We start from the raw sequence: 27945 nt of genomic DNA, 5'->3' as shown, positions 1-27945 counted from the left end.
TTAACTGCCTTGTTGTTCCTGATGGATGGAATCTGTACTGGTGTCACTAAACCTAAGACCAGAGTCAGGTCTGGGTCTTAGGAGTAGTGACACCTAATATACTAAACCTAAGACCCCAAATGTATGGTCTCTGGTAAATGAACCAACTCTAAATAGGCCATTGATATATCATTTTAACTTGCACCTATATATTAGAACCTTTTTAGTGACACCTATATATAATATACTAAACCTAATATCTCGTCTCTGATGGATAAACTAATTTGAGATTTTTTATCAAAAACATTTCCCTGAAGTATTGGACCCTCTCATTCTGGTTATTGGTCACTTTTGAAAGGTTGCAGGTGCACTTATAAAGTATCGTATGTCTGGGGTTTTCAATCCATTTCCAATAAAACATTATCTCGGATGGAATCCACCGCTGGTGTAAATGCTAGTTCCCCAGCCAGCCTGCCGACCATCTGGTAACAGATTTCCCGAATGATGAAAAGGTATCTAGTTTCTAAATCACAGTTCATGCAGCAGAATAATACAGATATAGACCTCTAGGCCAGCTAGTTGTTCCTACACAATTGCGATTCGAAATTGTGGCGGCTACGTGATGACCCGATAGCTGGAGCAGATACTGCTCTATCCTGGAAGAGTAGCGGTTGCCAGTGATTTACTCAAACGTCACATGTTTAAGGTCAACGGTGGAAAAAGCTTTAGTGGCCGTAATGGAAATGTTGGAGGCGGATGGGCTCGGTCTAACCAGAGAGAAAGGTTTGTAAACATAAAACAATACCATGCAGAAAACATATTTCGCAACCAGGGTTTAGTTTACTTTCGTGACTAGACGGTAGATGTAAATTATCATAATAATTAATAATTAATAATAATAATTTTATTTTTCCATTTTGAATTAAAATCATGTATATTATGGATATTTGAAAGGTTCCGAAAAAAACTTATTTTCCTGATTTAACATCGCTAAGTTTTCGCATACTATCAGATCACATTCGAAAAAAGACAATAAGCCTGGACGATGGAACTGATGTAGATAAGCTTGCAAGGCATAGCATACCAATCAAGGAATTCCCCGATTGTTTTGATAACGAGTAAGAGGTTTTGAAAATACTGACATTTAACAAACTTTTAAAGTACCGGTATATGAAATTATTCTCGACACGGAATTTACAACTTATTGCAGACCATCACGAAAACGATCTTTTGATGATACCGAATAACCGATCAGCGACAGTCATCCGATATCATCTGTGCAAATTTGTTGTGCATAAATTTTTGTCGAATTATTTGGGTTGGCCCCTTTGCATAATAAAAGTTATTTTCGTACCGTATTCATAATTCATGTTAATTTGTCTGACAGAAGCGATAAAATCATAACCAACATACCTTCATTTCAACAGAAAACCTGTGATAGCCCAAAAACACTGACAAACAACAATTACATATACACAGTTTCATGTTGATTGATGCATTCATTTATTTACAATCGTGTCACATAGTCTTGAACTAAGAGTTTACAGACACTTAACATAGACTTTGTCTTCTTCGGAATGAATGAATTAGTTAAATTTGCTGTTCCTTCAGTCAATGTAATCACAATATATCATGAAAAACTAGGGGTCCAGGGACACCATGCCCACTTGGGAAGTGGTTTCAGATGCTCAACAATCTAACATTTTCATTATTCAACGCCCCCTGGTGACGGTGTACAAAGACCAATGACATTGACACTCACCACAATCATAGCATATCTCAGCAGCTACGATTTTGTAATTGATTGTGATAACAAAATATGCCTACAAATTTAATAGCCAATTCCACTATTCTACTATTCCACGCCCATGGTGACCATATGCAAAACCCAATGATCTTGAAACTCACCACGATCATCAAACATTTCATAGACTACAACATTGCAATTGATCATGGTATCAAAATATGCCTAGGTACCAATCTAATAAGGAAATTCTAAGTTATTCTACTTTTTTTGCCCCCTGGTGACCATATAGAATTACTTATGTCCTTTAAACTCACCACAATTATAGACGATGTCATGAGCTAAAACTTTGCAATTGATTGTGGTACCAGGTCTTAGGTATAAAACATCCCTTTCCAAAGAATACCCATCACAAATTGCAATGAGAAATGGCAAACCAAATATCAAGACATAACATTGAAGTATCTTCAAAACTTCCCGAAATGACTGGATTCTGTCTATGGATGGATGGACGGACGAACGATGGATGAAAAATGAACGCAATAGCCCGCTGGGACAAAAGTCCCAAGTGGGCTTATAAAATTGAATGAATACGCAGACCTACCACTTCAATAAACTCAAGAAGTGGCAGGACTGCAAATTCAATTTGATAAGATTTTGGAACTATTTATGATAATGAGACATAATGATTCAGATTTACCAGATCTTTCGTTGAACTCAATGACGTTGAAATCTGCGAGCTCTGGTTCACATTCAACAAGCACGACACTATGAACATCTTTTTGAATTGGAACAAACCCAATTTCATTTTTTACATAACCGTGAGGCGTTTTCATTTGCGAAAATGTTTGAAAAGAGGATGTTTAAACCCAGCATTTGAACGGCTTTTATATTCGACATATACAGCATCATCTGCTCCAGACATACTACCCATATTACCTAGTCGTCGCATTGGTGCTCCATGTTTTGATGGACCTGATACCTGAAGAGGATCACCTTCTTCATTAGCTTCATCATCATTTGCTTGAAGAACTTTCTGTAGGAGTTGCTGTTGTTCTTCTGGCGATTTGTATTCAAGTTGCTCTTCTTCCATTCCAGCTAGTTTTGTAATAACCTAAAAAACACCGTTCAGTATTCATCTAATTAGAAGGAAATACATCCATAATAATCAGAGTACACTATTAGGACTGCCATTTTACATCAGTATCAATAAGCGTTACTGTAAAAACCAGCATATAGATCGAGTTTATAATCCTTGACTTTACCACTAAAATATTGAACTCGACTTACACACCAAGTACTGTTTTCTACTTAGTTTTCAGTGCTTCACTGCTATGAAAGTTTGAATAATCATTCATGATAAATGAACTTATTCAATAAAAAAAAAACATCTTTCATTTAAACGCAGCTTCGCTTCAAATGCTTTCATGCGTGCTCAGAGCAGCGCTAAATACATAAGGCTATATATAACCTGTTGACTCGCACTACTGTATCACTGTATGGCAGTGTATACAAGAGTGTGTGTGTGTAACAGTCCATCGATTAAAACACAGCAGCAATCTCAAAACAAAATATATCTGCATAGCAGCGATAACGGGTTTCTGCCTAATTGGGAAGCGTATGAAGATTTCATCGAAATAATTCCAGCCAATAACATATGACTATTGCCAAGAAGCGCAACCTGGGTCAACATTATGCTGGATATGTGGATAATAGGAGTACATTTGTCAAAACATAGAAGCAATACAGTCCAACTTGTTTATGTCTCAGATGGAGCCTGCGGGGCAGGGCCGTCATTATATTGCTGACTTATCCAAATTACACTTATACAGCCCAACATTTTTCAGTGTGTAAACTCCGTCGTACTGGGCATTATAGGACAGTGAGGAATTGAATTTTAGCCATCTGAGCCCTTGGCTTGATTCGATCAAGAGACCTTAAATGACTTCACAGAATTTGATTGAGTCTAGGATTTTCTAAATTTTTGAAGAATGCTTTCTCTGGCTTTGAGATCAAAGCAAATTCACTCCTGAATACATTTGTCAAAAATTAGTCAAATAAATTCTTATTTTATTGAAAGAAATTAGACCGAACACAGATTTTGAAATGAATTATGTGTCAATTTATCCAGACGAAATTATAACAGCAAAATCAACTGACGATCAACAAGGTGGAGTTTTCATTTATCTTCGGATAATTTGCCTACCCCTGATGATACAAGCATTTTGGCGACATCTTTTGAAAACCCAACGCTTTATCTGCGCGTCAATTAGTCAGCCACAGTCGATTTACATGCCATATGACCTCTTACCACCTGCAATTAAGCAATCTAATGTAAGAATTACTCATTAGTCATGTAATATGATAGAGGAGTGAAAGAAAGTATAATAGATATCTTAGGAGACCATTGGTATTTTAAGGGCTATTCGGTTTACTCCAAACAAGTCTCTGATAAACTTTAAAAAGCTTCATATCAAGGGTATATCTTTAGGACAATTTCACGAAACGTCAAGTACTCACAGCATCTGAGACGCTTAATTTGAAACGTACGCTTGCACACTATGGTTTAAATATATTCCCACCAGCTGCAAGAATCGGCAAAGGAATTGGAGACCGTAGTGACCAGTTCATTCCACGATTAATAGCTGGAAAGAAAGTAATCGAAATGAATAGTCGTATACATAAGTGTAAACCAGTCCCTTACAATCTACTAAGGCTTTCCACTGGCTCTACACACTACATTAACTCATTGCCTGCCAAAAACGTACTGGTACGTTCGATATCTCCCATGACTTGCCTGCCAAAAACGTACTGGTACGGTTGACATGTTCCTTAACTTTAACGATAGATGGCGAATTCATCGCACAACACCACTTAGTTGAATGCCCTTTCTACTAAAACACACTACCATTAGTCATTCTATGCAGTGTGTCAGTGACGTCATCTATTGAAATGGGTGCTGAACACGCATGAATGGGCATATTTCATGCAAAATACTCCCTCTGCACTAGAGATTGCTGCAGATTGTATCACTTTTAGAAGAAAGCTTTTAGCTTATTTCACATGAAAAAGCAAGACCAGATGAACAAAATAAAACAAATTTGATGAAGATATTTCTTTTAGTTTTTGTTTTATGAACAGGGGTGGATCTAGGATTTTCCATGGGGGGGGGGGGTGTCCAATGAGAAAAAGGGGCACTTTTTACGAAACACCACGTACTCCGGATACTTCTACACAGTTTTAGGGGGTGGTTTCGGTCATTTCATGTGTTGAAAAAATATTATAGGTGGAAAACCTTGGTCAAAAAAATTTTGTGGGTGACATTTTGAGGGCACTTCAAAGTTGAGAGGGGGGGGGTCCGGACACCCCGACATCCCCCCTAGATCCGCCCCTGATGAATATCTGAAAAACACGGAAATCCTGGCAAAGCGCAGCATTTCCTGAAAAATAGGCCTGGCAGGCAAAGAGTTATGGGCCTAAACCTTTTTTGGCATATCCCCCAAATAGCTAGGCATTAGGCAAGTAGGTAGCCAACAGTGATCATGGCTTTGCCCAGTACTCGTTACCTACCATATGTACTCATATCACAGCACCACCCAGTGGAAAGGTGACCTTAACTGCAGTTAGACCAAGAAATCATGTCTAACATTCCCTGTTTAGTGGATCCTCACCTTAAATTACATAAACTCTGCTGTCGTTGTCATCGATCCGAGTCGTCATGTGAACGCGAAAGTAAAATCACATATGAAAATCCCTACCATTTCTGTCCATATTACGTTGATTTGAGCCAGAAATCTTCAGGAAATGTAGCCAACGTAACTCAATTGACTCATTTTAGGGATCATAGTTCATTTAAGTCCTAAAATCACCATAAATTTGCGATAAATTTAAGCTGAAAATCATTTCAACCATTCGCCATGTTGGCTGTATATTGTTCGCGGTAAATGACGGATCTGGACTAATTGTAAGTCTGAATCTGCGATTTACGGTTGAGTTTGACGCTCGAGGTTGTCCGGTAATTTGAAGGCTTTTCGGGATGTACTTTTTATCAATGGATGACAATGCAATTCACAATTGCAAAAACAATTTCAACAGGTTTGGAGGGATATCAATGAAACTAGGTAACATTTTATTTTGATAAAATTTTTGACTGCTCCCTAGGGGAACACTGCTGGCAGTAAGCAGGCGAAAACGTATGCAAGCGCAACAATTTTTTGAGAAGTCAAACAACTGTTACCTTCAAATTCATCGATTTACCCATTAGGCATATATTGTTGCTCAACGTCATTTGCCCTTTTGATTGAACCTCCCGGAATATGACGACATGGGCAATATTTAAACGATAGTTGCACATGTGTTTCCGTAAAATTTGATATTTACGACCGATGTCGAAGTATAGTTTCGTTCGAACGGCTTAACTCACACTGGGTCTACCTTGCGATATTTTAGAATTATGCAGGTTTTTATTGATTTTCATATTCACTTGATAAATAATGACATCTTTCCTTCCATCATTCATGTTCGTAAATGATTATCAGGTAAAGGGAACTGCATTACATGCAGAGTACCCGATTGGGATGAAATTGACAGGGTAGTGAAGGTAACAGCATAACCCTTCAGGAGCCTCATGGATTGACTGAGCACTGGCTGACTGCCAGGAATATCACATGTTGCACATACAGCACAGCAATACAAATCTAGGACACTGGTGGTTCAAGTCACTTGTTTTAAGAGAGCACCGGGTGCAGTTTCTTATCGAACATAAAACTGTTTGTTGACTTTTTGTTACGTTCCTATACGAACAGTCGCATGACTTGTCAGAAGACCGATTGCTGTTTTGCAGCTATATTCAATGTCATTATTACTTATTCAAGTTGTTCAGATGGTCAGAGTGGCGATAATTTTCATTTTCTGTTCATATAGCCTACCCTAACATGAAAAGACAAGAGCCAACCCCATCTTAGCCGCCCCATACCTCACACTACATGTAAAAAATCCATCAAGCAGGGTTCGAATTTCAGAATTTGTCACTGCAAGTTACTTTCAGACTTGCTGTATATGGCGAAAGCATCACAAATTTCAATGAAAATTGGCAAACCAGTAGGAAGCTACAGGACTCAAAATTTGGGCCAAAATTGATATTTTTGGAACAAAAAATGTCACAGGACAGCCACCTTGAGTCCGATCGACCCAATTTTTCTGACACTGATGGGCCCTTGATATAAATACAGTGTATATACGAAAGATGAAGATTATTGATCGAAGCATCTTCTAAGTTTCCCTCATAAACTTGAAATAGAGCTCCAAGGGGCACTATGACCAGCCTGCTTTGGCATAAAATGGCAAATGATGCAATTCTGTGAGTTATATATGCATAATTGTCACGGATATTTTCTGTAGTGCAAATAAAAATATTCCTCCCAAAAACTAAATCAACTGAAGATTTCACAGAAATCGATCTTGAAATACAAATTTAAAATCATAAAATAAAATGCGGAAGTAAAACTAGACGACAACGGAGGTTCACGTGAAAACCTGCTGATCTCTGCTGCTAAGCCAATCATAGAGGAGTCTTTGCATTCTGATAGGCTTTTTAACACCTTATCTTTGCATTCAGATTTTCGCAAAAAAACTCATATAAATTCAGCTTCATAGGGTTTGGAGAATGGATGATGCTTTATTGAATGATTTGTAGGAATATATGCTCAGTAGCACAGTCAAAGGGCTTCGCTCTGGAAACCATGTCATTTAACTTTGCTCCATTTGTATACTAATGGACTAACCCTACGACTGACCTAAAAATGCTTAAAAAGTGCTGATTTTGGCGAACAACAATGACATATATATTTGCAGTCAGTAAGGAACGCTTGGTTTCGGAACAATACCGAGGAATGGTAGGAAGTCATTTAATTCAAGTCATGATTTACCAAATGTTACTTCCGTGTTGTTGGAAATCTTGCGAAATGGCGCAACATTGAAACTGGCAAAAAATGCCCAATATCATACATATTTTTTTGTACATATTCAACGCGCCCTGGTGACTATATACAAAAACCAATGACCTTGAAACCCACCACAATCATAGAACATGTCAGCAGCTACGATTTCGTAATTGATTGTGATAACAAAATATGCCTCGTTACGAATTTAATATGGAAATACTAAGTTACTCTACTATTCAACGCCCCTTGGTGACCATATGCAAAACCCAATGACCTTAAAACTCACCACAATCATAGTACATGTCATGAACTACAACTTTGCAATTGATCATGGTAACAAAATTTGCCTAGGTACCAATCTAATAAGGAAATACTATTCTACTATTCAACACCCCCCAGGGACTATATAGAATAACTAATGTCCTTAAGAACTCACCAGAATCAGACGATGTCATGATCTACAACTTTGCAATTAATCATGGTAACAAATTATGCCTAGGTACCAATCTAATAAGGAAATACTAATTTGTTCTACCGTTCAACGCCCCCGGGTGACTATATAGAATAACTAATGTCCTTAAAACTCACCAAAATCATGGGAGATGTCATGAGCTACAACTTTGCAATTGATTGTGGTAACAAAATATGCATATGTACAAATATAATATAGAAATACTAAGTTAGTGTATTATTCAACGCCCCCCGGTGGCCATATACAAAAACCAATGACCTTGAAACTCACCACAATCATAGAACACGTTATGATCTACAATTTTCTAAATGATTGTGGTAACAAAATACGCTTAGGTATCAATATAATGTGAAAAAAACTTTTTCCCACCTACCAATGATTACTGATGACACCAAGATGGCCGCCAATTGTGTCATAATTGGCAGATCAAAAATACCTGGTACCTCAGGTATGAAACATCCCTTTCAAACTATACCCATCACAAATTGCAATGAGAAATGGCAAACCAGTAGGAAGCTACAGGACCTAGAATTCCGACCAAAATTGACATTTTTGGGCACGAAAAAGGTCATAGGACGACCCAATTTTTCTTACACTGATGAACCCTTGGTGGATTCAAATATATACAAAAGATCAAGGTATATGATCAAAGCATCTTCAAAATTTCCCTCAAAAACTTCAAAAATGTGTAAAAAGTGCTGATTTCGGTGAACAACAATGGCTGCCAGTCGGCCATCTTGATTCTGATAGGGACAGTTTTTGGGTTGAAGATGTGTCTAGGGTAGATACATGTATAAACCAAATATCAAGACATTAAATTGAAGCGTTTTCAAAACTTCCCAAAATAACTGGATTCCGACTACGGACGGACGAACGACGAAAAGTAGCTAAAGTCCCAAGTGGGCTGAAATTCACGCGAACCCAGAAAACAAAGATCTTATACTTTTCGCTATTTCGATGGAATTGTCGTCCGATAGAAGCAGCGCTTTGATCAGAAATGGTCTCAAATTGCCGAAATCAGCCACGACTGATGTACTCCTGCCATCAGAATCAACTCAATATAATAAGCACAGAAAACGACCTCGTGATGAAAACTATGCCGAAGTGACCTGTCGATTGTACGAACTAGACGAATTCAGGAGCAGATTTTGCTTACAGAGACAAACCTTTATGAAACTAGTTGAATTGTTAAAACCACACCTTACGTTTGCATTGAGAAACGTGTTCTGACATACATTTATTATGCTGCCTAGGGGCGGATTTAGACCATGTCGACCGTCACGGTCGGAATATTAATGTGCCTTTTAATTTTTTTTCTGTATCAAAATTTGCCGTTGTAACCACCTGAGATACACAATAGATATTTTTCCTAAATATATAACGTATTTTTCTTGACTAGATGCCACTCAGAGATGCTCAGAAAGCTCTAAAATGATAGTAAAATTTCAAAAATTTTGCTGATATGCCTTTCTGCCCTAAATTAAGAATGTATGCCCTTTTTATTGGTCGACATGGTCACAACATGCCCTGGATCCGCCCCTGTTGCCACACCAACACTGATAATACGAATAGCTGATAAGTTTAACGTTGCAGTCCACAGTTTTCGAAATAATCTGTAAGTTGGCCTAGCACAATTATAGAAGTCCTTAACCCTCAGAGATGCTAGGGCCAAAGTACCAAAATTCCGGAATTTAGAACGGGGGGGATCTGGGGTCCTCCCCCAGAAAAAATTTTGCGTTTCTGCATCGCCGGAGATGCAGTATCACGATCGGCATCTTTCATCTGAAAATACGACGGCAGGCATTCGTTGTGCTTCACATCCCTCGCTGCCTTCTTATGCCGCGCGCTATCCGGGTTAACAAGAATATCTTTTTTCCCGCCACTACAGTATTTGACCTGGTCTTTACAAACGACGCAGTAAGCCACGCCAGCTAAGTCTATCTTACGAATGTAGTTCGATAAGTAGTCCTCGTTACTGTCCTTACACTCTAGCCAGTGCCAGTTAAATTTATTTTTTATACCATAAGAAATATTAGAAAAACATTAGAAAAACAATAGGTCTCTTTAACAACACTAACTTATTCAATTCTAAAGTTTTTCTAATATTTCTTATTGATACTAAATTACTTTACATTTGACTAGAATAATACTAGAAAAACTTTACCTTGAATAAGTTAGTATCAGCTTGTATTATTTTAGTCTAATGTAAAGAATTACAATATCATATTTGAATAAATTAATACATAAATTACTGCTGTGACTTCATTTTCAGAAATAAAGCATAATATGTATTTAATACATTAATACGTATTTAATATGCCTAAGTAATAATTTTGAACCTTTATTATTCTTTAATTTATTCATATATTAGTTGAAAAAATAAAAATAAAAATAAATTGGTTAAAAATTGTATAAAATAAAAGTTAATAAAAAAAGGGTTTTAGGTATTAGGGCATCTAATAGGGTATCTAATACATAGGTAGGTATGAGGGTATCTTATACATTGATACCCCAACCCCCTTTTTTAATATGAATATAATTTACTCATTTTTCATACATTTCAACTAATATATTTTATATTTTCAGCAAATTTAACAGTCGATTTCTTATTTTGATTCATATAATTTTTCATCATGTATATATACAATGTGATACATGTGATTTCTCAAACTCTTTTTATTTTTATATCTTTTATTGCATATTTCACAGCATTTAATATTATTCAATCTACCTGAAATATAATTTATATTTTCTATTAATTCAGCGTATCTAATTTTACAGCAATCATAGAATTCTAACAACTGTTTTATACTATAAACTGAGAATGAAAATAAACCTGAAATCATAATAATTGATTTAATATTCTGTTGATTTTTATATATTAGATGTAATATTTCTAATGCCTTATTTTCACTCATTTTTATAGTCAAAATATATAGAATAAATTAAATTAAAAGACGTTGTTTTAATCCTCTAAATCATTTTCTAAATTAACTTTTTTATTCTTTTTATTTTTGTGATTGTTTCCATTTAACTTCTTTAATTTCTTGCTCAATTTTATATTTTCATTAATCAAATCCTTACTGATATTTTCATAATAAAAGAAAAGCGCAGCAAATATTAATCCTCCTGCTACTAAATAATGTTTCAAATCACTTTTCCCAGTTGGGATGAAACCATTCATTTATTTAAGAGAAAAATTAAACAGTTTATAAAATATTTGCTAGTTTTTAATTAAACATTTTATCATCATTTTTAAAATATTAAACTTTTAAATGATTAAATCGAATAACAATTAAATTTACAGCCAAACAATTTAACATTTCAACTGTAAAACAATTTATCATTTCAACTGCCAAACAATTTATCATTTCAACTGCCAAACAATTTATCATTTCAACTGCCAAACAATTTATCATTTCAACTGTAAAACAATTTATCATTTCAACTGTCAAACAATTTATCATTTCAACTGTAAAACAATTTATTATTTCAACTGTCAAACAATCGATCATTTCAACTGTCAAACAATTTATCATTTCAACTGTCAAACAATTTATCATTTCAACTGCCAAACAATTTATCATTTCAACTGTCAAACAATTTATCATTTCAACTGTCAAACAATTTATCATTTCAACTGTCAATCAATTTATCATTTCAACTGTCAAACAATTTATCATTTCAACTGTCAAACCATTTATCATTTCAACTGTCAAACAATTTATCATTATAACCGTCAAACAATTTATCATTTCAACCGTCAAACAATTTATCATTTCAACTGTCAGACAATTTATCATTTCAACTGTCAAACAATTTATCATTTCAACTGTCAAAAAAAATTATCATTTCATCTGTCAAACAATTTAACATTTCAACTGTCAAACAATTTATCATTTCAACTGTCAAACAATTTATCATTTCAACTGTCAAACAATTTATCATTTCAACTGTCAAACAATTTATCATTTCAACTGTCAAACAATTTATCATTTTAACAGTCAAACACTTTATCATTTCAACAGTCGAACAATTTATCATTTTAACAGTCGAACAATTTATCATTTCAGCTGTCAAACAATATATCATTTCAAATGTCAAACATTTTAACAGTCTATTAGATATTTAAATCATTTAACTCAATTCAATAATTATTTGATTATTTAATTTATTTTTAATGTAGAATTGTTCATAATGCTTTGATTTATGTGATTTTTAATATTTACCTCCGCAATAACAATGAATTTTTTCATTACGATTAAATCTTTTGAATTCATTCTCTAAATCACATTGAATTGCAATATCTTTATAAGAATTATTATTAACTGATTCACATTGAATACCAATATTTGATGAATTTTCATTATAGATAATTTGTTTATTATCAAAATTGAGATAATATAATTGTCTTTTTTCAATTCTTAAGTTAAACAAATCATTGTAATCTTTTGAAAGTATTATATCATCATTTCTTTCATTGAAAGGAGTTTTAAGAATATTAATTATGTTTTCATCTAAAGTTCCTTTAAAATTTAAAACTGTATTGAACAATTTAGGATTTTTAACGCCATTATCAAAAGTATCTACTAGTTCAATAATTAAATATGTTTCATTTGATAATATTTGATTAATCATAGTAATATTATCGATTTTATAATGTCTTGCGGACACTAAATTTGTTGCTGAAATATAATGTTTTTCACTCACACTTTTATATTCTTTTAGTTATCCATTTATTTTACTTATATTTTTATTAGAAATCTGTTAAAATATGAATTATTACTCACACTTTTGTAATTAACATATAAATGATTTTAAAATAAATGAAATTCATGTAAATAATGTTCATTTTTATGAGTTTCGCGACTAATTCAAGTAGAAATTGTTATTAATTTCATGTTTTTCATTTTTTACGAGCTCGACCGTTCGACCTTTGGCTTGAACCAACTAAACCCCTATTACTCGTGCCATTACTGGTCGCCGCGAGGAATTCTCACCAAATTTCCGGAATTGACATCGGTGATCCTAAATTTCCGGAATTCCGGATATTTCCTACTAGCATCTCTAGCATCTCTATTTTTCAGCATCCATCTCTTTGTTGATAAATAAACAACTGCAGATGTCAACATTCATAAAACACGAGTCGAGTACAGAAGGTGATGGATGGTTTTTCACGGAAGAAAGGGTTTCTTAAAGTCTTGGGAGCACACATATACCTTTAGGAGGACCAGGGAAGTGTGATGAGATGGAATACGGACGCTTTTAATTGCCGGATGTAGGCTATTCAATTCAGCCCGTACATCAAAGGTTACCGCAACAGCAGTAAGCTACGCTTATCGAGTGTGTGTTACCAGCTGAACACCAGTCAACATCAACTTTGATTTGGTCGCAGAACAACCCGCAATAGTTTTAGCCCGATAAATGTTCTGCGATCGATACTACGCATGCGCACTGCAGTTCATTGAACAACGTGGAAGTGGCTGTGTATACACATATTTTTCTTTAGAAAATCGGTTGAAATTCAACAATTTCTCGTAAAATTTGTCCAAAAAGGTATGTATTTTTACTCTTCTATATCTCCGAAACCCGGTATCGGAACATTAAGTATTTATATTGTGATTAAAGTCTATTTTTATGTGTTAAACATATGTTTTTGCCAGTTCGTTCCGATTCCGGGTTTAGCGTTATTTGGGCCTTGAAGATGTCAAATATTTCGGCCCAGACTCGCGCAGCTTTCGTTTCTGACGTCATGTTGCTATGTTACGACACAAACATATACACGAAGTGATCTTTAAAATGTGTATTTACTACATAATAATGTTACTTAATAACGCTTACATTAGGCCTACAAGTTATTGTCCCCCATATAAACCAAGTTGCCTAAATAGCATCAGCAATCTCATTTAATTAACCTTTTCTTGTTTTTAGTCATGGATCTTTGTCGATTGTGTGGAAAAAATGCGAAACCTCCGGATCGTCGTCCTATCGATAAAAATAATTTCAAAAGCCATGTGAAGGAGTTGTTCAACATTGATTTTGATGATGATACTGAACAGTACCCGATATATATCTAATATGTGTCGTGTCAAATTACAAAAATGGCGTAAGAACAAAAACGTTAAAAAAACTGTCCCTGTGACTATCAAATTAAAACAATGGACATGTAAACCACTGGTTAATTCCAAGTCTGGACGGCGACGTATTTGTAGCCAAAATTTTATCGATCGATTTTCCATAATGTACTGCTGCCATTCCATTTGAACTGAATTTAAATACTCGATGGTTAATCACTTCAGTCATAGCCTTTTCCAAATATATAGTGTTCCTGCGAAAATAATAATAATGATTATTATTTTAACATGTACTTATCTGGATTTTTTATATTATGTTTATATATTATTTTCTGTATTCGTTTATTATTTTATAACCTAAAAGGATTGTATTGATTATAAAAATAAATGTAAAAAATACCTGTATGTGTGTTTTCTCGTGTTCAGATCGCAGTCTCTGGTCAGCTGAGCCTGAGAAGTACCTATATGAAAAAGAAAAGGAAAGAATAAAGTGCCTGCAATTAGGTGGAAACTATTCCGATATTTCATTGATTCAAAAGGAATAACACTCACTAGAATCGGCCGAATTAGTTGATCCTGATCCAGAGGATTCCCTTAATATTTCCGTATCGATCTGAACCAATTCGTCACTATCAAAGAATAGTTCGTCAAAATCGTCATCATTTATAATTTCGTTGACAACCGTTGCCATTTTAATACAGCGGAAAGAACCGATATCACGATTGATAAAACACTATATCCGTCTGAAGCGATGTAGAGATCGCACAATGATAACGAAAAAGTCCAAAAATGTTAGTAGTATATTCAACGTTTCGTCTATGTCCTAATAGCCATCTTCAGAAATAATGAATACTACAGAAATTATGAGAGATATATACAATCCAGAGACAAAGAGACTAATTCAAGTAATCACAGATGATACAAACTAAAGGAAAATTAACGTAGAAACAGTTACACGCTAAAACAGATTAAAGAGAAGCAGTTAAGAGACAAACTAGGGGGCACTTAAATTTAAGACAATTGTGAATACAAGTTGATCGACTAAAATTGATGAGGGGAAATCAGGTTTGAGTTTAACCAGTTTACAGAGGAATTTTTATATAAGTTTATTATGGGATGAAAAACCGATATTCGGAAACAACTGAATTATTACGGAGATTCCCGATCTCGCTGGTTATCGCTTATCGGCGCGTTACGTAACAAAGCGCTCGCCGACGAACCGTTATCGGCTTTAGGGCAATTACAACGCACATTCGACAAGAGCTGCACAATAGCGTCCGAATTCCATCTCATCACACTTCCCTGGGAGGACCGATTAAGGACCCAGAAACATACATCGAATGCAAGAAATTCCACTACATCAATTGTATGGCTATTTGTGACCATGAACTATACTTCACTGAAATATTCGTTAGTTGGCCAGGGCCCTCGCATGATGCCAGGGTATATAGTAACAGTCCGTTCTGCTCTTTGGTTGAAAATCCTTTAACTCGATCAAAAATGTTCCCTGATAACAGCCACATTCTTGGAGACTCTGCCTACCCGATAACAGATTTCATGATGGTACCGTATAAAGACACTGGTAACCTAAGCCATGCTAAAAAGGATTATAATCATAAGCAAAGCTCTATGCAAATACCAATAGAACATGCTTTCGGTGTTGCGAAGGGAAGCTTCCGTCGGTTGAAATATATCAACATGATTGACATAAAGCGAATCGTTTCCTTCATTTCTAGTGTATTTGTTCTGCACAATATTTGTCTTGACAAGCGAAGAAGATTTCATCAATTACTTGGAGGAAGGTCTTGCAGAAGAAACTGTCCCTCAAGTAGACAGTGTAGCCAAAATACAACCCACTGCAGAACAGAAACACAATGCTCTAAGCATAATCTTGTCCATGTAGAAACTCATCTGAAGAATAAATGGTTTCATTGTGTATCAATTCACTATTGTATGTCTTTTACACTGATTGGATTGGAGAACAACGCCTCAGACTAATAGAGAGAAGATAAATGATACAGGACATTATCATAATTCCACATCTCAAATTAAGATGGTCATTTTCATAACTGAACAGTATAAAATTACCAAAATATTATCTCTTTAAGAGATATTTGACTAGGCCTAAAGATAAAAAATTTACCAACAAAAATTCAAAATCATACAGGCAATATTTGCCTACAGATAAAAAATTTAACAAAATACTGAACCTCATATTGAGGTTTCAATTGATATATACGTATATAAAAGCCCACTACATAAGTGCCTAGTTAAAATGTATCCAGGATTTATTTGAAAACCTCTAATTTGGCCTTTTCAATGTCAAGACTTTTTTTTCTGTATCTGAGAGTTATATCATTCCATTTGGTTTTTATCTGCTGCCATGAATAAGAATATCCAAGTTTCTGCAATTCCTAGGAGAGCTTTTCCCAAACAGTTCTTTTCTTGATGCACGGATCTGGAATTCCCTGGCATGCTTTTTGTGCAGCTGTATGATATGAATAACTGCCTCCCTTGGCATCGCAGTATCAAATGTAGCACCAAAGGCAAATAATTCTGTTTCAGTTTCTGATGATTCCGTGCTTTCTGATCCTGGTGGAACTTCTGTTGCAACAGATGCAGCTGAAAAGAGAAGCAATGTTGCAAATTGAATCCTAGAAAGACTTTAAACAATGTAGGTAATGGGGGGTTACTTTTGGAATGATAGGAGTAAAGAGATACGAGATTAGCATAGAGCAAGACTAGCCGGTGGAATTAGAAAATAACGATATTTTTCTACCAAAAAAATTATTTATTTCCTATCCCACCTAAATATTTGAGAAAATTGAGAAATGGAATTCCAGAAAGTATATCACATCCCTCCCTTAAGAAAATTAGACTAACCAAGTCCACATTGAGCATCTCTCGGAATCGACTACCGCTTTCTTCAATTCTTCGATGGTCTCGGTATCTAAAATGCAAATATTAACAAATTGTATGGTTGACAAATTTCAACTAGGGGTCCAGGGACACCACGCCCACTTGGGAAGTGGATGCAGATGCTCAAAAATCTAACAATTTCAATATTCAACACCCCATCCAATGACCTTGAAAAAATACAATGACCTTGAAACTCACCACAATCATAGAACATGTCAGCAGCTACAATTTTGTTATTGATTGTGGTACCAAAATATGCCTAGTTACCAATATATGAAAAATATTAAGTTATTCTACTATTCAATGCCCGCTGGTGACCATATGCAAAGCCCATGACCTTGAAACTCACCATAATTATAGAACATGTCATGAGCTACAACTTAGCAATTGATCATAGTGACAAAATATGATCAGGTACCAATATAATAAGGAAATACTACGTAATTCTATAATTCAAAGCCAAGTGACCATGTAGAATAACTAATGTCCTTGAAACTCACCATAATCATAGACCATGTCATGAGCTAGGCTACAACTTTCCAATTGATTGCGGTAACAACATATGCATAGGTACGAATATAATATAGAAATACTGAGTTATTGCATTGTTCACCGCCCCCTGGTGGCCAAATGCAAAAACCAATGACATTGAAACTCACCACGATCATAGACCATGTAATGTTAAATTAATTTTATCAAAGAAGTCAATGGTATACAAAATAAATACTTGCTAAGGTCCAGAGGACATAACAAGCAATTACAATTACACACATAAACTGATAATTACACCAAAGGATGATAATAATAATGGTAATGATAGTAGCAATGAGTTGTAACAATAAAAGTAAAAATAATGTTTAACAATAATGTAAAATAATAATAAATAATAGTAAATGATAATGATGATTATCATCATCAGTTAGAGATTCTTTGGTTTCTAGAAATGAATTTAGCGACAAGACAGATTACTGTCGAGTTGAAATCATAGTTATAAATGGAATTTCCAAAAAGTAGGAATTCACATTTATTCAACATATTTGATCTATTGAAATACGGAAGTAGTTGTAGGGAATCAAGCAAAGTGAGGAGTTTAGAAAAGTCATGCTGGAGGGAAGGTCCTCGACCCTAAAGAAGGAAATGTGTTGTCGATTGAATTTGGTTGCAGTAGGGGCAGTCAGGATCACTTACATCAACGAAATTATGTGAATAGAAATGAGATTAGGAAGGTTTTAGGCAGATTTCTTCATTTCGATTGAGGTTTTTTATTATGGTTGAACTAACAACATTGGAGTGGTATTTATTAAAGCAGGTTCTAGATTAGAAAAGGGAAAATGAATCGCAGTTTTGAAGCTCAGGTGTAACATTATTCCATTGTTCCATAAGTTGAACAATGGGTGATCGCCTCATTAATGTAGAAAAAGGTGCTGGGATTCTAAAAGGTTGCTGCGTTCTAAGGTTGCACGAGGTTGATTGCTTGCCACGATATGGAAATTTAAGAAAATTGAATTTAAATATGGTGGGACAAACCGGTTTTTTACTTTAAACATACACAGCATTTGACGCTCTTTACGCCTGGCGACTAGAGTTTGCCAGTTCAAAATTTGCAGCACCTTATTAGTGTTTGAGCCGTGGATACAACCGGAGACAAGGATCGCAGCTCTGTAGTGAATCCTCTCCAGTTTGTTTAGATTAGGAGAGGCTCCCTGGTAGATGATATCGCAGTACTCAAAGTGAGGAGTTATTTTCGATGGCTACTAAGCCGAACAACTTAACCCTTTCCATTAACGATAACATTAAACGGCCGATACCGTATTCCCTTTCATCAGAAAAACCGGAGATCACTGAGTCGTCATGAATTGAGCGATACGCATAGGGAAACTTGCATCAAGTAAGACGCCAGGGTCGGATCCTAGCCAGTGCCCCTTTGATGTCAGATTCGTTCTGACTGGTAAACAATACGCCTTCATTTCGCAGCGATTGACGACGGTAGTTTAGACTGTATCCTAAACGAGAAGTATATCTGCAACATCCAGTGATAGAGGATCCCGCGAAAAATCTGGTGGTTGAAGTTTGCCGTTGACAAACAAATTATCACGGATCAACGAAACTTTGTTGTTACGATCAGCCCGCAGCTGTTTGAATTTACTCAATTGCTGCCCTGTCGTTGATCTCGTTAGGAAATTGATCTTTCACCTTTAAGGTTTTTGCAGTAGCTCATGACTTCTAACTTTCCTTTACGGGTAGTGAAGCGAACAACGATGGGCCTGCTTTTAGATGAGCCCTTGCCCATTCGGTGGGCAACATCGATGACTATGCTGGTCTCCATTTTATCTCACGGCACTTTCATGTTGTCTACGAAGAAGTCGGTTGCTACTTTTCGGCAATTTTCGCCAGTTTCCTTCTCCATGTTGAAAATAACTACGTTCTGTTCCATCGATCTGTGTTTAAGATCGATGTTTTCTTGGGAGAGCTGCTCGATTTCAAGCTCAGCACGTTCGAGACTATTTGCTCGATTTTAAGCTCAGCGCGTTCGAGACTATTCAATCCATTCATCATGTCCAGAAGTTGAAATATTTGGTCATTGTTGGGGACTGTTGGCTGCAGGTCATTTTGCAGTGTCGACCTGGACCTGAGTGACTGGACCGGGCGTTACTGTTGTTCTCTTATGTTCAGGGCTAGCTATATCCTGATCTGGGGACAGGACCCTGAAATCTCTTTTTGTCCAGGCGTTTTATTTGTTGCTTGGGTAGACATTTTCACGATTATGCCCAACTAATAAAGGGTCAATGCGATTGAATCGACTGTGAATATCAGTACGGCTATGTCTACCAGTACGAATGAGAAAACGGTGGAGCAGTATGACGAGGCAGTTTTAGAATAAGTGGAAACTCAGGTTTTTCAGATTTCCAGGAACGATAACTCTAATTTAAACAAAGTTGGGCTCGGAGGAACCAGAAAGTTATTGACGTTGCTTGGTACATGTATAAAACTACAATTATAGCAGCAATACCACCAATTATTTGATAATCACTCTCCGGCTTGACCACCGACCAGCTTAGTCCGCCATATCGGAAATCAGAAGCTGCAACTTTCCAATTGATTGTGGTAACAAAATATGCTTAAGTATCAATATAATGTGGAAAAACTTTTTTCCATCTACGAATGAGTAATGATGACACCAAGATGGCCGCCAATTGCGTCATAATTGCCTGATCAAATATACCTGTCGCGGGTATTAGAGATCCCTTTCCCAAGAATACCCATCAAAAATTGCATGAAAAATGGCAAACCATTAGGAAGCTACAGGACACAGAATTCAGGCCAAAATTGACATTTTTGGACACAAAAAAGGTCACAGGACAGCCATCTTGAGTCCGATCGACCCAATTTTTCTCATGCTGATGGGCCCTTGGGGTATACAAATATATACCAACGATCAAGGTAATTGATAAAGCGTCTTCCCTCGAAATCTTCGAAAATGTGTACGAAGTGCTGATTTTGGCGAACAGCAATGGCTGTTAGTCGGCCATCTTGAATCTGACAGTGCCAGTTTTTGGGCTGAAGATTTGTCAAGGGTAGATACATGTATAAACCAAATATCAAGACATAACCTTGAAGCGTCCTCAAAACTTCCCAAAATAACTGGATTCCGTCTACGGACGGATGGACAAACGGACGACGGACAAAAAGTGAACGCAATAGCCCGCTGGGACTAGAGTCCCAAGAGGGCTAAAAACCAATCTACTACCTAATGTTAATGCAAATGTTGGCATCAATTAGGATTGAATTGTTGACACTTACCATTTTCTTGAACTTTGCTCCATGTTGGTAAATCAATGAATGACAACACTGACAATTCGATCACCAAAATCTAATGATAATGGTCTCCAGTAACCATTTTCCTGCCTACAAATATAATAGAGCCAATTTTTTAGGAAAGTAAACTTTTTAAGAAGACACTGCTCATTTGGACGCTGCTCATTTTTATGTCAGATGCGATGGAGCGTGATAGGCCTACCACCATGTGCTGCAATCTGTGGTGACTGATGCAAGAAGATGAATGAAGGCGAAAGTAGGACAAAACACTGCATACATTGTTTTGCTGATCAACGATAAATGCACTGTATTATATACATGTAAACAGATTTAGCTTTTATCGCTAATATCCCTGTGATCGGTGAATATCGCGCCAAAATATAGAATAATGCGATTTTTTTAGTGAACTTACTGCGCACAACTTTCCGTGTCCACCATTTTGTAAACGTCATCAAACCCACCAAGCATACTCCATAGGATAATTGATCGGTTCAGCTAACTGTTATAAGTTTGATGGTTAACGAATAAGTCGGTTTTGTCATACCGGTTTGGTTTCGATGGTAAACAAATGCGTTTGGAGCAAACCGTCTTGAAAACCTAAACGGGTTTGGAATAGACGAATACGCCTCCGACCACGCCATCAACAGACGTTTGGCATATCTTTGATCGCATCAATTATACATTTTTTAGGCCAAGAACCAATGAACAGGGATGTAAACGGCCCATATTGAAAAAGTTGGAAAATATTTTAAGGAAAAATAATTTTTTTGGAGAACAAAAATCAGTAACTTTTAGCCAAAAAACTTAACTTTCCTTTGGTCAAAATATTAATAGTTTAATGAGTCTGAATTAGAGCCCATTTTCGAATGAGACGCCATATTGGTTTCTCCCAACTCCACAGCTGTGCTAACTACAGCCGAAAACCGTCTTAGGGAGCACTCCTAACTACGGAGCACTCCGATGTGACGCCCGCGATTGAGGCGATTTACACTGATCTCAGGAATAAAGAAAATGTTAGAAAAGGTCGGAAATCCGTCTATGGTCTGAAGATTTTTATTCCTGAATGAAAAAAATGGTCACATAAAAAAACCTAGCGTGATTTTACATAATTGGTACAATGCCAACTCTGCTATCGCTAACAAAGGTTAACCAAAATGTGTAAAAAGTGACGAGAGAAATCCCACAATAACGAAGGCAAGATTGAAAATATCTATATCAGAATGATTGTATTTGAGGAGCGACGTTTCGGCTAACCATCATCAGGCGTACTGAGAACAAAATCAAATAACTGGATATTTATTCAAGAATATGACAAATGATTAAGATTAAAGGATTAAGATTAAAGTAATTAAATAACAAAAACCGGAACACTAAGGAAGAAAACAAAGAAGGCAAACGACAAACTAAGGGGATGTAGTGCAAGATTAAAGTAATCTAAAAACAAAGCCCAGAGGGTTCAAAGGCAGACAAACTAAGGGGTAATCAGACAAAAACAAAAGGCAAGAACATCAAAGGGATAAAGGCAAGGACATCAAAGGGATAATCAAGGAATGAGTGAGGGAGTGAGTGGAAGTGTCAAGCAGAGGAAAACAAGTTAACAGGATTAGAATAATGGGGGTACAAGTGAAGCGAGAAATTTAGAGATCAAAATATTGTGAGGAGAAAAACCGTTATTCAAATTAACACATTTATCCATATTTTCAATAATAAGGGCAGATTCCATAATGTGACATTTGGTTTTATCGGGACAGGGAAAGATTATAGTCGCATTATCAAAATCAAAATTGTGACTAGTTTCATAAACGTGATTAGCTACTCCACTCTCGGGTTTGAAATTTTTGACGTCATTTTTATGTTCTCTGAGGCGCTTGTTCAAATCACGCCCAGTTTCACCAATATATATTTTATTACATACTTTACGAGGTATTTTGTATGCACCAATGTTCAAAGGTTCCGTTTAGCAGGAATTGTGAGTTAAGTTATGACTTAGTTTATTATAGTAAGTGAAAACGAGCGGTTTGTTAAGGAGATGAAGGGGGGTTTTAGATTTTTCCAAAAAAGGAACAAAAGGTACGACGATGGGCTGTTTCTGAGGGCGCGAAACTCGAGAATTACAAAAATGGGTGCGACGGGCTCGAAAAAGAGCTTTATTCAAAAGGTCATTAGGATAAGCTAACTTATTAAACCAATTTTCAATCTTGCCTTCGTTATCGTGAGATTTCTCTCGTCATCATCATACACGGATATTGTGTATCTTCTCGTCTAATAGTGTAAGTGCTAATTTTGGCGAATAACAATGGCCGCCAGTTGGCCATTTTGATTCTGATCAGGTCAATTTTTGGGTAGATGTATCTCAGGTGGACACATGTATGGACCAAACATGAAGACAATCAATTGGAGTGTCTTCAAAACTTCCCAGCCAAAATAACAGGAGTCCATCTACAGACAGATGAACGAATGGATGGACTAAAAGTGAAAGCAATAGCCCGCTGGATCTTAAGTCCCAAATGGACTAAAAAGCCTTTCATCTGGAATCCATTGCATTTAAAGACGCTTTATTTTTATAGCAATAGACTCAGCCTACAGCTGACTTTTGAGCTCAAAAGTTGGATAGACATGTTTTTAGAAACTGCCTTTCAAATGAAATAAACAGAAATTGATATTTACCTTGTAACAATAGCCCTGATTTACAAGAAATCTCTGGCGCTTTGTTGCATATTGCATTTCTATTGTATCTTGGGACACCAATGAATAAAAGAAAGCATTGTACTCTTCTGCAGCAGCACCTTTTTTAGCTCGCAAAATTCGACCCAAACGCTGAGCCTCTTGACGACGAGATCCCCCATGCGATGAGATCTGAATAAGGACATTGGCTTCCGGCAGGTCAAATGAATTGTCAGCCACTTTTGATACAAATATTGTGTTAACTTTTGGGTTATGAACAAAATTTTGTAAAATGTTCATTCTTTCACTTTGTGATGTTGGTCCATATAAATAAGGCTTATTGAGCTTACAAGCATAGCTTTTGAGTGCGAACACATTGTCCGAAAAGACAATAATCTTATCATTTCGACTTTCATGAAAACTTATCAAAAATTGACAAGCTTGAAACTTGTTCGGATTCATGACATAAAACAAGAGTTTCTTTCTTGTTCGAGTATTTAGGTACTCCCTGTAGAATTCCGGACTCATAGGGCACCAAACTTCTGCACATTGCACACGAGCAATGAAACCATTCTTTTGTAACTCAAGCCAGTTTGCTTCATATAATTTTGGACCGATCAGAAAGTTCAGATCAGCAATTTTATCATCTTCCCTCACAAGTGTAGCTGTCAAACCAAGTTTGCAGTGGGCCTGCACAATGGTTAATACTCGTCGAAACATCTTTGCAGGAATCGTGTGAACTTCATCTAAAAGCATCAGACCCCATTCTTGTTGCTGGAGCCATTTCATAACTTGGTCAGCTTCCCATGATCGTTTATTGGAATGAGCAATCATTGAATATGTACTTATACAAATGGCACATCCCATTGGCTTGTCCTTGGCATCAGAAGTGAAACGACAAATCATTGAGTCATCAGCAGTTGACCACATCTTAAACTGTGCACGCCATTGTTCAACTGCTACTCCCGATGTACATAAACACAAAACACGTTTTCTTACAGTGCATGCAGCTGTTACTCCAACCAAAGTTTTTCCAGCACCACATGGCAATACTATAACGCCTGACCTGGCTCGACCATTTCCAAACATCTTTCTAAGGCTTTTCTCCTGGTACGGCCTTAATATTGTGGTGGGTTTTAAATCAATATTGATATCTTCATTAATTGAGTCATTACGAAAGTCATATTCAGCCAACAAAGGATGTTCTAATTCTATGCATCGCCTCTGCAAAACTTCAATTTGATCTTGTGAAACTTCAAATGAAACAGATTTTAGGTTTTCAGTGACTTGATTTCCATCTGTATAATCATCATCATCAACATCATCTATTTTACTGAAGTAAGATGTTATATCATCTGGCACAGTATCATGAGAATTGTCAATATTTTCTTCCCCACTATTCACCAGACTAGAAGATAATGGTTTGTTCAGATTCAGAACTGGTTTTTTTGATGATTCTGATTGGAGAAACTCGGTAGATGAAACTTCATCATTATCAGTACGTAATCGGCAGAGCTGTATAACAGGATCATGTAGCAACTTTTGCAGGACTTCTGGGAATTGACTTTCGCAGAAGTATCGGTTTTTCTTAAGCACCAGCTTCACCTTACCATAACTTAGAGTGCACAGTTTGATAAAGGTCTCAATACCAGAGGGTAATGTAGTTTTACTCAGTCTTTTTAAATATTCAATAATATCTGTTGTTTGCAACCCCACTGAAACAGCAGCATAAAGGGAATAAGCGGTAAGGCGATATTCATGGATGTGTTCAGGTCGACAGACTGGTTCCGATATAGCAATTAAGAAGTCATGCGCATGTTTATAAACAGGAGAAAATGATTCCAGGAAAATATGACCATCTGGACCAATCCAAAGTGGTCTCAATTCATGATCAAGTTTCAAATCAAGAATTCTACGATAGTCTTTTGCACCATATTCATCCTCAATTTTTCCATCCAAACATGATTTTGAGGCAACTGTAGGGAGAGCTACCGCATCAATTTCTGTATTAGAATCTACTTCATCAATTTTTTGTTTCTTAGCTTTTCCCATTCTTAAGTTGGCCTACTTGTCTGTCACAGGAGTATTTGAGTGTTATACTGGTAGTCTGAAATGGAGATAAAATACAATAAGGTCTTAGGATACTTTGAAGCCTAGAGAACTATACATCTCAACCATAGTTTCCTCAAAAGTCTTTGCTAAATTTTTTCTATTATCTTAACCCAGTGGCAGATATAGGGTACCTATAAACCAGAGCCAAAAACAAACGAAGCGTCAGTCAATTTCGATCGTGGCGTCATCTAGGTTTAATCGTATAGGCCTACTGCGGGGTTGTTGCCACTACGTGGCAGCACAATACGGCTTTTTCGAACCCACTACGGAGGCGTTACGTTTTGATGTTTAGGGTCGAATCCCGAATTGATTTTATTTTTTTCGCGATGTTTTCTTTTTTGGTTATTTGACGTCTCCCAAAAATCCGGAAATGAAATTGGATTTTTTTAAAATCCGGAATTCCGGAGAAATCCGGAGAAGTGACAACTCTGGTAGCCGGTCTGTCAATTTGACTCGCCAGTAATTCGCCTGGCATTTCGTAGTCTGTTGAGATATCTAATTTTTGATATAATCAACACACAACAGCTCGTCATACCTAACGTTGGTATAAGCCCATCCGATTATAAAAGGCTTACCACCAACGATTAGGTAGCTAGGCGCTATTGCACTTTCGTACCCCCCTCCCAAAAATGTTTATTTCTGCATAATTATTATCAGGGAGGTCTAGGAATTCAAAATCAGTAACTTTTGACCCTTTTTCTAATTCTATGTTAAATTTTTATATTTTGGGCCCTAAATCTCGTAGGCCTATAGATTCGCAACATTAACCACACCATATTGGATGTCAATCAAAGTTTCTAACTTCTGATGAAGGAAAGTTGGGCCTACAGTAAACTCCGCCTAAGTCGGATCACTTTGAACCCGATAATTTCGTCCGACATAGCCGGAATCCGACTTGGGAGACCAATTTTTCTAATATTTTGGAACTCATTTATAGGACTATGGTTGCTAATATAAGGTTTAATATTCACTGTAAAAACTGATGCAGAAAAAAACGTAAATGAATAATCAAATGTGTACTATTTGAATAAGTAACCTCAGTTTTTGGTTGTTTGCAGCTTCTATCATCTGTCTGATGTAAGATAGTTTGGCCTCATCTAAATCTGTAGCCGGGGAATCCCCTCGTTAGCATTCACATACTGGGTGCAACCTCGCATGTCAGCAGTCTTTCCGCCATCTGTCAATGTTTTTTATCCTGGATTCGAACTCACCCGCAGAATTAATTTACTGTTTGGAACCGTCAGCGCCGGCTCTACGAGCATTGTTGGTGCGCTCATAAATTGTTAGAATTCACTGGAGGTTAAATGATACTGGTTAGACCAATGGTCATTCAGAATATACGAATTAGGCACAGTAAGTAACGACTGAGACATTGCTACGAGACAATTAGATCCGACTTGACCGGCTACAGCTTAGAGGCGAATACGAAAGCATTACTTTATAGGCCTATTGGAAACTGAAAATTTTTTTTATATTGCACCGAGTTGAGATGTTGTTATACGACTCGGCCGGATCCAACTTTAGACAGTTTACTGTAGGCCTATACCCAAAAATTTTGTCAATTCAATTCAATTAGGTAAATATATTGAGGCATATGTGTTCAGACGTTTTTCGGTGGTAATTAGTGCGGAAACATGGCCGGCCCATCGTTTTGAATCGATGCATTCGGCCCCAAATCATCGGAATTTTGACTATAAAAAAAATTTTTTGGGGTCAAAAGTAATATATTTTGATTGTCCTGACCCTGATCGATTATACAAAAATAAACATTTTTCGGAGGGGGTACGAACGTGCAATAGCGCCGGTGAAACCGCTGCTGATTTGACACATTTTCATCACGTGAGCTGAAACCGTGTTAGCTCACACTTCTTAAATTAAAAAACGAACACGGCGTGCGGGTCCATTTTCATTATTTATCTCACTGTATACTTACAATACCCTTGAAGATGGCAAAAAAGCCAAAAATTTCCGCTGACAAGAATGATGTCTGTCTGCAGAGTTTTCAGAACCTGTTATGTCAGGTCTCAAGGCCAGACATGTCCGACCTGTCACCGCAGATTTCGATAAAACCCAAACTCATGACTATATTTAACGAAACGGTGAAATGTCTGATCTCTATTTCTTGACTTGAAGCACCAAGAAGCACATCAGGTGCCCTAGCTCGTCCGTTTTGATGGTAGGCCTACATACACGATAACAGTCTTATAAATTTCAAAAAGGACT

The 27945-nt window shown here is 36.5% G+C and overlaps 1 protein-coding gene across 3 annotated transcripts; it reads right to left on the bottom strand.

The window, feature by feature from the left end:
* Positions 1-895: 895 nt before the first annotated feature.
* On the bottom strand, positions 896-27727 carry LOC141903140 (general transcription and DNA repair factor IIH helicase/translocase subunit XPB-like). Of its 3 annotated transcripts, none has more exons than XR_012619049.1 (5): positions 27656-27727; positions 23614-25717; positions 20932-21445; positions 17095-17161; positions 15940-16833 (listed from the first exon to the last, which is right to left on the bottom strand). XR_012619049.1 is itself a non-coding variant. In XM_074791120.1 (3 exons), exons 2-3 carry the CDS (start codon positions 25660-25662, stop codon positions 2556-2558), a joined length of 2331 nt encoding a protein of 776 aa, XP_074647221.1. In that variant the 5' UTR covers positions 25663-25717; positions 27656-27727; the 3' UTR covers positions 896-2555. The 3 variants fall into 3 exon arrangements, 1 of the variants encoding a protein (XP_074647221.1); XR_012619050.1 differs by having other exon boundaries at positions 20932-21036; XM_074791120.1 differs by lacking the exons at positions 15940-16833; positions 17095-17161; positions 20932-21445 and adding an exon at positions 896-2837.
* Positions 27728-27945: the final 218 nt, after the last annotated feature.

Source organism: Tubulanus polymorphus, chromosome 4 (genome assembly GCF_964204645.1).
Source record: "Tubulanus polymorphus chromosome 4, tnTubPoly1.2, whole genome shotgun sequence".
NCBI lineage: Eukaryota > Metazoa > Nemertea > Palaeonemertea > Tubulaniformes > Tubulanidae > Tubulanus > Tubulanus polymorphus.
The sequence above is the reverse complement of the archived record's forward strand: the minus strand, read 5'-3'. Positions and strand labels throughout refer to the sequence as shown.

What these genes read in the sequence shown, in the direction of transcription:
- LOC141903140 (XM_074791120.1), bottom strand. Translation starts at nt 25,662, where the DNA reads ATGGGAAAAGCTAAGAAACAAAAAATTGATGAAGTAGATTCTAATACA. An exon ending in ATCAGGGCTATTGTTACAAG is followed by an intron (nt 2,838 to 23,613) that starts GTAAATATCAAT and finishes GGTGTTTTTTAG; the next exon opens with GTTATTACAAAACTAGCTGG.